The 12970-nt window shown below is 47.5% G+C and overlaps 1 protein-coding gene across 3 annotated transcripts in view; it reads right to left on the bottom strand.

Moving 5' to 3' along the window:
- Window positions 1–12698, bottom strand: part of CDC45 (cell division cycle 45) — a 36342-nt gene extending 23644 nt beyond the window's left edge. For 2 of the 3 annotated variants that reach the window (XM_037823597.1, XM_037823599.1), the window contains exons 1-5: window positions 12627–12695; window positions 12460–12519; window positions 11718–11810; window positions 10504–10641; window positions 9105–9248 (exon numbers count right to left, since the gene is read on the bottom strand). In XM_037823597.1, coding sequence (XP_037679525.1) covers window positions 9105–9248; window positions 10504–10641; window positions 11718–11810; window positions 12460–12519; window positions 12627–12677 — 486 coding nt within the window. In that variant the 5' untranslated portion in view covers window positions 12678–12695. Of the gene's footprint in view, window positions 1–9104; window positions 9249–10503; window positions 10642–11717; window positions 11811–12459; window positions 12520–12626 lie in introns of all 3 variants that reach the window. The other variant, XM_037823598.1, reaches the window with a different exon arrangement.
- Between the last annotated feature and the right edge of the window lie 272 nt (window positions 12699–12970).

Here is a 12970-nt window from a genome sequence, read left to right as displayed (position 1 = left end):
CCAGTTTGAATGTATTGTATCCCCCAAACACCATTAGCTTTGATGTAATCTTGTGTGGGCAGACGTTATCAGTTTTGATTAGACTTCTTTGAGTGTTTCTTTGGAGATGCGCCCCACTCAGCTATGGGTGATGACTCTGATGGGATATTTCCATGGAGGCATGGCCCCACCCATTTAGGGTGGGTCTTGATCAGTGGAGCCATATAAATGAGCTGACAAGCAGAAGGAACTCAGTGCAGCTGTGAGTGTCATTTTGAAGAGGAGCTACAGCCAAGAGGGACACTTTGAAGAATGCCCAGGAGCTGAGAGAGGAGCTGTGGATGAGAGACAGTTTGAAGACAGCTGTTGAAAGCAGACTCTTGCTCTGGAGAAGACAGGACAAAAGCCCCAAGAGCAACTGAGAGTGACACTTTTGAGGAACTGCAGCCTAGAGAGGAACGTCCTGGGAGAAAGCCATTCTGAACCCAGAACTTTGGAGCAGACACCAGCCACGTGCCTTCCCAGCTAACAGAGGTTTTCCGGACACCATTGGCCATCCTCCAGTGAGGGTACCCGACTGCTGATGTATTGTTACCTTGGACACTTTATGGCCTTAAGACTGTAACTGTGTAACCAAATAAACCCCCTTTCATAAAAGCCAATCCATTTCTGGTGTTTTGCATCCTGGCAGCATTAGCAAACTAGAACAGTCTCCTAAGAACCGATTACGGGTGTGGCCCGTCCTAGCACAAAATTCCTCAGCCCGACGGACCTACGAAACCCATCAAACGAGATGAGTCCAGTATACAATGGAGGCATCAGCAAGGGATAAACTTTCCATTCCAGAAGGGAGAACCTGGATGGAAAACGGGTCAGGGATCCCACATGAGTCTGAAACCCAGCAGGGCAAACTCCGTTAGATCCTGAGGTTTTGATTCTCTGTCCTCTGGGCCTGGTTGGGTGGCAGCCCGACCCTTCCAAGCACCTGCGTGGTGGCCATGCTCTCTCCAGACGCTGGGGTGCAGGCCCCACCATCTCTGAGCATCGGGGTGACAGCACTCTTCCCAAACAGTGGGGCACAAGGCCCACCCCCTCCTGGCGCAGGGGCAGGCCTGCCCTTTCTGCACACCTGGGTGGGCCCGCTCTCAGCCTGAGGAGATCTTTTCAGACCAGTCCTTGGCTTCCATGGATCTGCCCTTGAAGTCCTTCTTCCTTCAATTCGCCCCTTCTCTGTCCCTCTCAGTCCAGGCTGGCAGCGGTTCTGCTCACACATAGTTTGCAAAATCCTGGTTCTGCTCACACATAATTGCAAAATCCTTGTTGGCTTTGTGTGCAGCTCCAGGGGGTCCAAACCGCCAGACACTAGAACTTTCCACAGATGCTTCCTGCATAACTGCGTTTCCAATCCCGACTTCCATGGAGAGGGCTGACTGGATCCGTGTTCAGCCATGGCCTCTCTAGCAAAACCTTGTTCAATTAAATCCCAGCAGCCTGGTCCTCCAGGGACTCGCTTCCCAGAAGCTCCGGGAGGTCCCTGATGGAGCGGCTCTGGGCCCTGGCCTCCGAGCACAGCACCTGGACAGGCTGAGAATGTTCCAGATCATCAACCTTTGTGCTTAAGAGTTTAATTCTCAGCTTATCTCTTTCCCTCCCATTTTACTGTAAGCTGCAAGGAGAAGCCAGGCTATACTTTCCATGCTTAACTTGGAAACCTCCTCAGCTAAATATCCAAGCTCATGTTCCCGACATCAGAACACAGTCCTGCCAAGTTCTCTGCTGCTTTATGACAAGGAGCATCTTTCTTCCAGTTCCCAGTAACAGTCATCATTTCCTTAAGGCCTCATCCGAAGTGCCTTTAGTGTTCATGTTCTAGCGACAGTCTCTTCAAAGCCATCTGGGCCTCTTCTATTGAGCGCCTCACTATTCTTCCAGTCTCTATCCGTGACCCAATTCCAAAGCTGTTTCCACATGGTTAGGTATTTGCCATAGCAGCACCCTGCTTTCCAGTACCAAAAACTGTCTTAGCTTCCTGGCTGCTAAAACAGATACCATACAACAGTTTGGCTTAAATTAATGGGAATTTATTGGCTCGCGGTTTTGAGGCTAGACATCCAAAACTGAGGAACCGGCAAGGTGATGCATTCTCCCTGAAGACTGGCATTTTGGGGCTGGCTGCCAGCGATCCTTGGTCCTTGGCATTTCCATCTCATGAGAATGCACATGGCGGCGTCTTCTCTCTTCTCTTCCGGGTTCCGCTGACTTTCAGCTCGGGTGCTCCTCAGGGCTTCTCTTCCCGTGTCCAGTTTCCTGGATTAAGGCCTTCCCTCGTTCAGCTTGGGCAGCTTATCTAGGAACATCTTCAGAGTGCCTGTCTGAAAATGGGTTCCTGTCCACAGGTACAGGGGTGGGACACGAGCAAGCCTTATGTGGGGGATGTGGTTTGATCCCCAACAATAACCAAATGGGGTCTATTGCAGGGATGTAAATGCCTGTTCCAATATTTGAAAAATCAATGTAATCCACTGTATTAGTTATGGTTCTCTAGGGAAACAGAACCAACAGGAGATATCTGTAGATACAAGACTTTATAAAAGTACCTCATGCAGCTGTGGGGATGCACAAGTCCAAATTCTGTAGGGCAGGTCGCACGAGTCCAAATTCTGTAGGGCAGGATGCACGAGTCCAGATTCCGTAGGGCAGGCAGCAAACGGCAACTCCAGTGAAGGTGTCTGATGAACTCCCCAGGAGACGCTGGCTAGCCAAAGAAGTGAAGGTCCTCTCTCTGCTCCCTTAAAAGTCTTCAACTGATTGGCTTAAATCCAGCTGATTGAATTCTCTCACTGTGGAAGACATGCCCTTTGTTGATGTAATCAGTCACAGGTGCAGTCAATTGACAGATGATTGAATAAACCAGCCTTCTGGCTTATTAACCAGCCACAAATGTCCTTGCAGTAACGGTTAGGCCAGTGTTTGCTTGACCAGAGACCTGGGCACCATCACCTGGCCAAGTTGACGCATGAACCTACCATCACATCCACCATACTAACAGGCTAAAGAAGTAAAAGCACGTTATCCTATCAATTAATACAGAAATAGCATTTGACAGCATTCAACACCCGTTCATGATAAAACTCTCAGGAAAAAAAGAAAACAGGAATGGAAGGGAATGTCATCAACTTGATAAAGCACATTTACAAAAAACTTAGAGATAACATTATGCTTAACGGTGAAGGACTGTGTGCTCTCCTCCTACGGTCGGAACAAGGCAAGGGTGTCGAATCTTGCCTGACCTCATGCAATTCAATGGTCCTGGAGGGTCTAGCCAGTGCAATAAGGCAAGAAAAGGAAATAAAAGGCGTACAGATAGGAAACAGGAAATAAAACTACTTCTCTTTGTAAACGACACAACTGTGTATAGAAATCAAAGAAGATCTAACTACATGGAGTGCCATTATAGAACAAATCCCAAGAAATCTACAAAAATACTCGTAGCACTATTACGCGAGTTTAGCAAGGTTGCAGGATGCAAAATAAACATACAACAGTCAACTACATTTCTATATACCAGCAACGAACGTGTGGGAGCCAAAATTAAAAAAACAATAACAGTTATAATGGCTTAAAAAAATGAAATACTGGAGCGTAAACCTAACAAAACTGGTATATGACTTGTACGCTGAAAAGTACACATTGATAACGGGAGTAATCAAAGAAGATCTAACTAAATGGAGCGCCATACCCCTGTTCAGAAACTGAACACTCAACAAAGTGATGTCGCTTTGCCCCAGATTTGTATACAAGATTAACACAATTTCTATCAAACTCCCAGCAATATTTTTTTGCAGACACTGGCAAGATTATTCTAACATGTATACGGAAAGGCAAAGGACAAGGGCAAAGAATAGATCAACCATTTTGGAAAAGAAGAATAAAGTGAGGGACTCAGTCTACCTGATTTCGAGATTTCCCACACAGCTGTAGTCACCAAGACTGCATGGAACTGGCAGTGGCTTAAACACGGAGATCAGTGGAAGAGAACCGAAAACCCAGAAAGAGACCCACACAAATATGCTCAGTTGAGTTTTTAGCAAAGGCATAAAGACAATTAATTGGCTAGAAGAAGGATGGCTTTTCAACAAATGGTGTTGGAGTAATTGGATATCTATAGGCAAAAGATGAAACTTAAATCTCATACCTCATACAGAAATTAACTCAAAGGGGATCATGGACTTAAATGTACAACATAAAACCATAAAACTTTTAGTTAAAAACACTGGAGAAAATCTTCGGGATTTAGGGCTGGGCAAAGACACCAAAAGCACAATCCAGCAAAGGAAAAACTGATAAATTGGACTTTATCCAAATTAAAAACATTTACCCTGCAAAAGACCCAGTAAAGAGAATGAAAAGACAAGCTACAGGGTAGGAGAAATTATTTGCAAACCACGTGTCTGACAAAGGATCTGTATCTTAAATATATAAAGAACTCTCAAAACTCAACAGTAAAAAAAGCAAAAAATCCAATTAGCAATTGGACAAATGACAGGAAGAGACATTTCACCAAAGAGGATACACAGATGGCAAATAAGTGCATGGAAAGAGATCCAACACCGTTGGGCATTAGAGAACTGCAAATTAAAATCAAAATGAGATATAACCGCACACGTGTCAGAACACCTACGCATTGGCAAATGCTGGCAAAGACGTGGAGAAATTGGATGGCTTGTGCGTTGCTGGTAGGAAGGTCAAGTGGGCACAGCCCCTCTGGAAGAGTGAGGCAGTTTCTTAAAAGCTAAGACATGCAACTAGCATATGACCCAGCACTTGCCCTCTCGGGTATCTACTCCGGAGAAATGAAGCACTCAGGTTCACACAGAAACCTGTGCACGGATGTTCACGGCAGCCAGGAGGTGGAAACGACCCAAAGGCTTGCAGCAGGCAAAAGGTGAAGCCAATCATGGCACGTCCACACCGTGGAGCACCATTCAGCAAGAGAAAGGAAAGAACTAGCAGCACATGCAGCGGCCTGGAAAAATCTCCAGGGAATTGCGCTGCCTGAGAAAAGCCACGCACTACATGATCCTCTTTCTATAATGTTCATGACATGACAAAATCACAGAAACGGAGAACGGCACCCCTGTGCGTGTTTGTTATCTGTCTCCCCAGTTAAGGCAGGACTGGCCCCGGGGACTCTCAGAGCCTGACAGCACCTGGCACGTGGGAAGTGCAGGATGAAGACTGTTTATTAGGCAGATGGGAGAAGCCAGACACAAATGTTTCCAGCAAAAACCACACTAGTACCAAGAGTTGGGGTCCAGTGAAAAGTTGCTCATCAGTGGTTAAGAGAACGCTATTAGTCGGGCAAGATGGCGGCATAGAGAGGAGTGGAAGCTAAGTAGTCCCCCTGGAACAACTACAAAAAACCAGAAACAACTAGTAAATAATCCAGAATAACTGCGGGGGGACAAACGAGACCATCCACTCATCATACACCAACCTGAATTGGGAGGAATGCCCGAGAACACAGCATAAAATCTGTAAGTAAAACCTGTGGAACCAGGTCGGGAGACCCCCTCCCCCATAGCCCGAGCTGCAAAGCCTCATGGTGCCACAGAGAAGCTCTCCCCCAGCAAGCGAATATAGCTCAGCTGAGCTCCAATTGGGGTTTTAAGTAGCGAGTGTGAACTGCTCACTACAGGTACGCAACCCCAAAAAACAGACAGAGGCTTTGGGTGACGACTGACCTTGGAGAGCCGGAGGGTTGCCTTGGACTGGGTCTGAAGGGGACTATCTGTTTCTTTTTTGGCTCAGTGGAGAAAGCCCCAGCCATTTTCAGTTTCCAGGGCTGTGACTCTGGGAAGGGTGGAGACACCACAAGCAGAGAGCGAGACCATTGAAATGCTAATGGCCTCCACCTGGGGGGTCTGTCTTCTCTAGGAGGAAAGGGGTGGGGCCCTTTCCATTCAGAACCAGACCCCAGAGCCTGGGGGAACACGGCCATACCTCCTCACACCAGTCAAGAATTATAGGCTAACAGGCATCACCTGCTGGGCAGAAAAGCACAGTGACCCGAGGCATCAAAGGGTGGGGCAATTTTCTAAGACACACCCACAGGGAAACCAGATACTGAATATTTCTTCCCTCTGGGACCTGAGCCTGTTCTGGTCTGGGAAAACCTGATTTGGATAACCAAGGAAACCATGCCTAGACAACAGAAAATTACAACCTACACTAAGAAAAACAAAGTTATGGCCCAGTCAAAGGAACAAACGTACACTTCAACAGAGATACAGGAATTTAAACAACTAATGCTAAATCAATTCAAAAAGTTTAGAGAAGATATTGCAAAAGAGATAGAGGCTGTAAAGGAAGCACTGGACATGTATACGGCAGAAATCAAAAGTTCATAAAACCTACTAGTAGAATCTATGGAAATGAAAGGCACAACACAAGAGATGAAAGACACAATGGAAACATACAACAGCAGATCTCAAGAGGCAGAAGAAAACACTCAGGAACTGGAGAACAAAATACCTGAAAGCCTACACGCAAAGGAGCAGATGGAGAAAAGAATGAAAAAATATGAGCAACGTCTCCGGGAACTCAAGGATGAAACAAAGTACAATAATGTACGTATCATTGGTGTCCGAGAAGGAGAAGAGAAGGGAAAGGGGGCAGAAGCAATAATAGAGGAAATATTTAATGAAAATTTCCCATCTCTTATGAAAGACATAAAATTACAGATCCAAGAAGCGCAGCGTACTCCAAACAGAAGAGATATGAAGAGGCCTATGCCAAGACACTTAATAATCAGATTATCAAATGTCAAAGACAAAGAGAGAATCCTGAAAGCAGCAAGAGAAAAGCGATCCATCACATACAAAGGAAGCTTAATAAGACTATGTGCGGATCTCTCAGCAGAAACCATGGAGGCAAGAAGGAAGTGGTGTGATATATTTAAGATACTGAAAGAGAAAAACCACCAACCAAGAATCCTATATCCAGCAAAGCTGTCCTTCAAATATGAGGGAGAGCTCAAAATATTTTCTGACAAACAGACAATGAGAGACTTTGTGAACAAGACACCTGCCCTACAGGAAATACTAAAGGGAGCACTACAGGGTGATAGAAGACAGGAGTGTGTGGTTTGGAACACAATTTTGGGAGATGGTAGCACAACAATGTAAGTACACTGAACAAAGGTAACTATGAGTACGGTTGAGAGAGGAAGGTGGGGAGCATGTGAGACACCACAAGAAAGGAGGAAAGATAAAGACTGGGACTGTGTAACTTGGTGAAATCTAGAGTATTCAACAATTGTGATAAAATGTACAAATATGTTCTTTTACGAGGGAGAACAAGCAAATGTCAACCTTGCAAGGTGTTAAAAATGGGGAGGCATTGGGGGAGGGATGCAATCAGCATAAACTAGAGACTGTAACTAATACAATCATTGTATTATGCTTCCTTTAATGTAACAAAGGTGATATACCAAGGTGAATGCAGATAAGAGGGGGGATAGGGGAGGCATGTTAGACACTTGACATGGTGGTATTGTCTGATTCTTTATTCTACTTTGATTTAAGGTTATTTTTCCTTTTGCTGCTTCCTAGCTGTCATTTTTTTGTTTCCTCTTTCTTTTGCCTCTCTACCTTCTTTGACTCTCCCTCCTGCCTTGTGGAAGAAATGTAGATGCTCTTGCTTAGTATGAGCAGAATGTTCAATTAGGATGAACTTAAATGTTTGGAAATGAACAGGGGTGTTGGTAGCAAGATGTGAGAATAACTAACAGTGCCGAATGGTGTGTGAATGAGGTGGAAAGGGGAAGCTCAGAGTCATATATGTCACCAGAAGGAAAGTTGGAGGTCAAAAGATGGAAATGTGTAAAACTGAATCCTATGGTGGGCAATGTCCATGATCAACTGTACAAATACTAGAAATCACTTCATGAACCAGAACAAATGTATGACAATACAATTAGAAGTTAATAATAGAGGGGCATATAGGGAAGAACTATATACCTATTACAAACTATATACTACAGTTAGTAGTATTTCAACATTTTTTCATAAACAGTAACAAACGTACTATATCAATACTAGGAGTCAACAGTTGAGGGGGTTTGGTTAGGGATAGGGGAGGTTTAGAGTTTCCTTTTTTTCTTTTTTCATCTTTCACTTTATTTCTTGTCTGGAGTAATGAAAAGTTTCTAAAAATTGAACAAAAATTAAGTGTGATGGATGCACAGCTGTATGAGGGTACCCAGGGGCAAGTGATTGTACACTTTGGATCTTTGGATAATTGTATGGTATCTGAACAATCTCAATAAAAAAAGAGAACGCTATTAAAAAAAGGACCCTGCGGACGACAAAACAGAGCTCTTGGAAATCAAAGCTTAGACGATACAGTCCCAAAGTCCAAAAGGCCACCAGGAAGTGGAACAAAAAGGTAAGGGGCCAGACAAGGGGAAATAAAATGTAGGCATCAACCCCGGAGGTCCGTTTCAGACTGACAGAAACTCCTGTAAAAGGGGCGGACAAAGGAGAGGATGTCAAAGGAATAAAATGAGAGGACTCCTAGCGTAGAAGGACGAGGCTTCCAGATGGACAGGGTCCTGAATGCCCCAGAAATGGGTTAAAACAGGCTCCACTAAGGCCCCTTTTGGGAAATGCCATGGAGAAGGAGAAGATGCTAAAACATTTTAGAGGCAAAATCGGGTCGTGTACCCAGGTTCGGGGGCCCGAAGGGCTCACGGCTTCCCCAACAGCAACGCTGGAAGACAGAGCTGCCTCTGTGTTCTGGGAACGACCGCCTCCCACTTGTCCTTCCACATCCTCCAGAGGCTGCCGGGGTTGGGCAGGCCCCTTCCGCCGGCCGGACCCCAGGCCCGCATGGCACAAACCAAACCTCTCTGCCGGTGGGACACTGTGCTTGAGTGACCACACGCGTGAGTGACCGCTGACGGACCCTACTGTGCAGAAAGGAAGCTGGGGCTCGGAGAAGTTCGGATAACCTGTTTCCACAGAGGCGGCACGGCCAAGGGGCAGCAGCGCCCAGGCCCACAGCCCCTCCTGGTTACCACGGCCCTGAGCTCTCAGGAAGGCCGCGAGGAGCCCGGAACACACCTCCTCTAACCGTGTGCGCTTCACGGCTGGCTCCGACCCGTCACTTTCGTTTCCCGACTGCTCGTCATCGTCCTCGTCATCCCGGAAGATGTCATCGTAGGCGGGAACTTCAAGGTCATCGTCTTGTTTGATTAGTAGTTTGATCTAAGGTGAACACAGAAGGCAATCGGTCCCTTCTCTCTCCTCGGCAGAAAGTACGTTCGTCTCCTGCGGGAGCTCACCATTTCTCGTCTGAATCGAAAGCTTTCCATACCCACAAAGAGCCACCGGCTTAAGGAGGGCTCCAGAGTTCTCTGGCATTTCCTCCTGTTATCATTTCCACTCAGTGAGTCTCTGGAGGTGTTCTATGCTGTCTGTAGAAATTATGGAAACTTCTGGGGGTTGGTGGTTAAGGGGTTTAGGGTTTCTTTCTTGGGTAATGAAAACTCTCTAAACTTGATTAGGGCGATAGATATACACCTCCATGAATATATTAAAAACCATCAAATTGTCCACCTCAAATGGGCTAATATGTGGTCTGTGCCTTAATAAGGCTGTTAAACTAAATCAAAAGCAAAAAAAAAGGGAATTTGAAAACCTACAGTTGCTTAGTTGTGAAAAAAGCTCCCCCTTATGCCACACGAGCCGACAAAACAAACCTCCACCGGTGGTCTCTGATGAAGGATGTGGAGCTGCACATCCTTTATGTCCCTAACAGCAATCAGAGCTGATTTCTCTCAGAGAAGTTCCTCCTGGGAGACTTTGGGGCCCTGGCCCTGACAGTGTGAATGGGGGAAGCATCAATTCAGAGGATGGCAGGGAGGGGCTCCGTGCCTAGCCCCGTTTACCAGGGAGACCCGCCAAGGCCACCCGACATTCAAAGAGCCAGGGCCGGGCCTGAGCTCTGGGGCAGACTCAGGGCAGGGTCCTGACCCCTCCAACCCCAGGTCCAGCGAATGTCATAAACGCATTCTGAGCCCCTGCAAAGTGGCAGGTGCCATGTTTCCCAAAACTACAGGAAAGACCAGGTCCTTGTCCTCCGGTTGTTGACACTCCCCTAGAGGTGGCAGATGTGCTGAGAATAGTCCATGGAATGCTGTTCTTGCCAAATACAGGTGTGGGCAGGCTGACGGGAGCGCTTCAGGAGGCAGGGCCGAAGCCCCTCAAAGGCAGGTTCACGGCCCAACTCCCAGTCCTGTGGACGTGGACCCAGGTGTAAACAGGGCGTTTGAAGACGTTACTATCAGTTAAGGTAAGGACCATCGTGATACAGGATCTTTGAAGACTCTATTTAGATGAGGCCAAATTGAATCAGGGAGGGCTTTACTCCGTATAAGAAGAGGAAATCTAGACACACTGTTTAAGTGTGTGGCATTTGTCACAGCAGCCCTGGAAAACAGAGGGCCCCCAAGGTGATTACCTGGGTGTCATTGTACACATTCACGACGTTGACCGGCCTGTGGGTGTCACACACGAAGAATACGGCATCTTCCTCGGGCTGCAGGATATCCAACAGGTCTACGTTCGCGCCACAGTTTATGAGGATAAAGTAACGGAACTGAAAAAGGGACAGGGACATGGGAACATAAACTCACCGAGGAGTCCCCTTTACCGTCACTGCAGTGAGCCTCGGAGTCCCTTATAGAGACTCAAGGAGCCCCCAACAGTACGGCGGGCTGGGGGCCCAGGACGAGGCCCTCACAGAAAGGAGCTCCAAGATTGGCCACAACGAGCCCGGGATGGGAGCTTTCACGTGCTCCTTCGTTTCGTCTCATACCTACGCTGTGGGGTCAGCCCTGTTGCTTGTGCCCGCTTTGCCAAGGAGCCCAAGCAGTTAATGAGGGGCAGATAAAGACTTCAGACACACGACTGGGCCTCTTCAGATCTCATAGCCACTGTGCTGCTTCTCCTTACTTGTAGCATTGTAAAGGTTTAGCTTTGCAGCAAATCTTGGGCAATCCATACTTTTGGGGCACCGAAATGTTATGTTCAGTTCTTTATTGCACCCTTTCACTATAGGAAATCCTTCCCTTACAAATACCAAAGTGGCACAAGTCCCTTCCATGATGACAGGAACTCTAGATCAGGACTGGCTCTGCCAGGACAGTATCAGATGTGGTCAGAAACCCCCAGGGACCCTCATTTTCACTCCAGACCCTCCCTGTGGGGCCAACATGCCCCATCACTCATCAACGCCCCATGCAGAGCTGTGAGGAGTCCTGGCCTCTGCTGTTTAAATTACAAAGGGAGAAGAAATGTTCCTGATTTCAAGTTGGAACCTGGGAAACATTTTCTTGGAGAAAGAACAAAATATCAGTATATTCCAAGATAGTTTTCATTAAGCCATATTAAAAACCAACTGCTAAATTTCATGCACCTTACAATGAAATTTCTGCAACACAAGCTCAAAGTTAGAGAATGTCCGTATTCACTGTCTTTTTTTGTTGTCAATTTTTCTTCCCAACTTGGGGTAAGCCACCAGTGTACACATATTACGCTTTTCTCTTCAATAGTCCCTAATATAGTTGATAGTTGAGTATACACTCAACTTATTGTCAAATTTGAAAGAATTCTAAGTGTTGAGAAGTTGCAACCGAGTAACAAAGACAAATTATTTGCACACAGCTTTCATACCTGCTCTTTATGCTCAAGAAATGCAGTTTCCAGCTCTTGCCACCCAGAAACTGGAACCAGTGTGTATTGCACGTGGTCACACTGGAACAAGGCCTGGAGAGAAAGCATTGTCAAAGTCTTCCTTATTTAGGATGTCTGCAATTTACCTTGATGTGCACCCCCCCCCCCAAAAAAAAAAGAAAGATGGGTTAAGAGCATTGGGGGTGATAAAGCAAGGTTGATACCACTCTTTACTGTCCCATTCTGCCAGCTTTGTTGAATATTTGGAAATTACCAAAGTGAAACACTGGGGGAAAGCTCATCTTCTAGGACTGCTGAGATGTTCCTGACCCCAGGGCCTGACGCAAATTCAATGAAGACGTCCTACCATGTTCGAAACAGAACTAATGATCATCCCTAAGACACCCAAGGCCCTTGCATTTCCAATATTGCTCATGACACCCCACTATACCTCAGTTGTTACAGATTCCAGACTCTGAAACCCCACACATGAGGGGCCACTCCAGGTCTTGAATGCAACCGTGATTTTGCACAGGTCATTGTGAAAATGCTAACCACTCTGCCTGCCTTTCGCCTCATCCCTAACGCCCCCCACGCTGTGCAGCCAGGGAGGTGTCCTCTCGGGGTCCCCCTCCCCAGCCTTCAGCTGTCGCTGCTCCAGCCGCGCTCCCGCCTGCGCCCTGGCCTCTCGCCCGGCTCCCTCCCGACCCCGGCCCGCCCTCCCAGGTTAAGCGGGCTCCACCTGAAGGATCTTGCAGGCGCACAGCGCGTCCACGTCCGAGGCCACGAAGAGAAGGACCCTCTGTGAGGGAAAGAGCGGGCGGGCTGAGCGCAGCGACCCGAGCCCCGGGCCCTCCCGTCCTCCCGGCCACCCACGGCCTCTCCCCGGGGACCCGGAGCGGGGCTCACCTGATTCTGGACCAGCTCGTAAAACTCCTTGCGGAAATCGGACACGAACATGGCCACGGCGGCCGGACCCCCTGCGCTCGCCCTGGGATACAGACCGCTCCAGCGGCGATCAAGACTCCCGCCAAAAAGGGGCTCTTCCGATTGGCCCGCGGGCCGCCAACCAATAGCCGCTCAGTTCCCGCCCCTACCTCCTTCCTGATTGGACCCATGGTGGGGGCGGGAACTAGCAGAGCCGAGCGTCTAACCAGGCAGGACGTAAACATGGTTGCCACCTTCAACCTCGGCCTGCCATTTACCCAGAAGCCCGGCGCACGGTGGACATCTTTACTGTGGGCAAAGAAGCC

This window comes from Choloepus didactylus (genome assembly GCF_015220235.1).
Source record: "Choloepus didactylus isolate mChoDid1 chromosome 23 unlocalized genomic scaffold, mChoDid1.pri SUPER_23_unloc1, whole genome shotgun sequence".
NCBI classification, from domain to species: Eukaryota; Metazoa; Chordata; class Mammalia; order Pilosa; family Megalonychidae; genus Choloepus; species Choloepus didactylus.
This window is presented reverse-complemented; position numbering and strand designations above follow the sequence as displayed.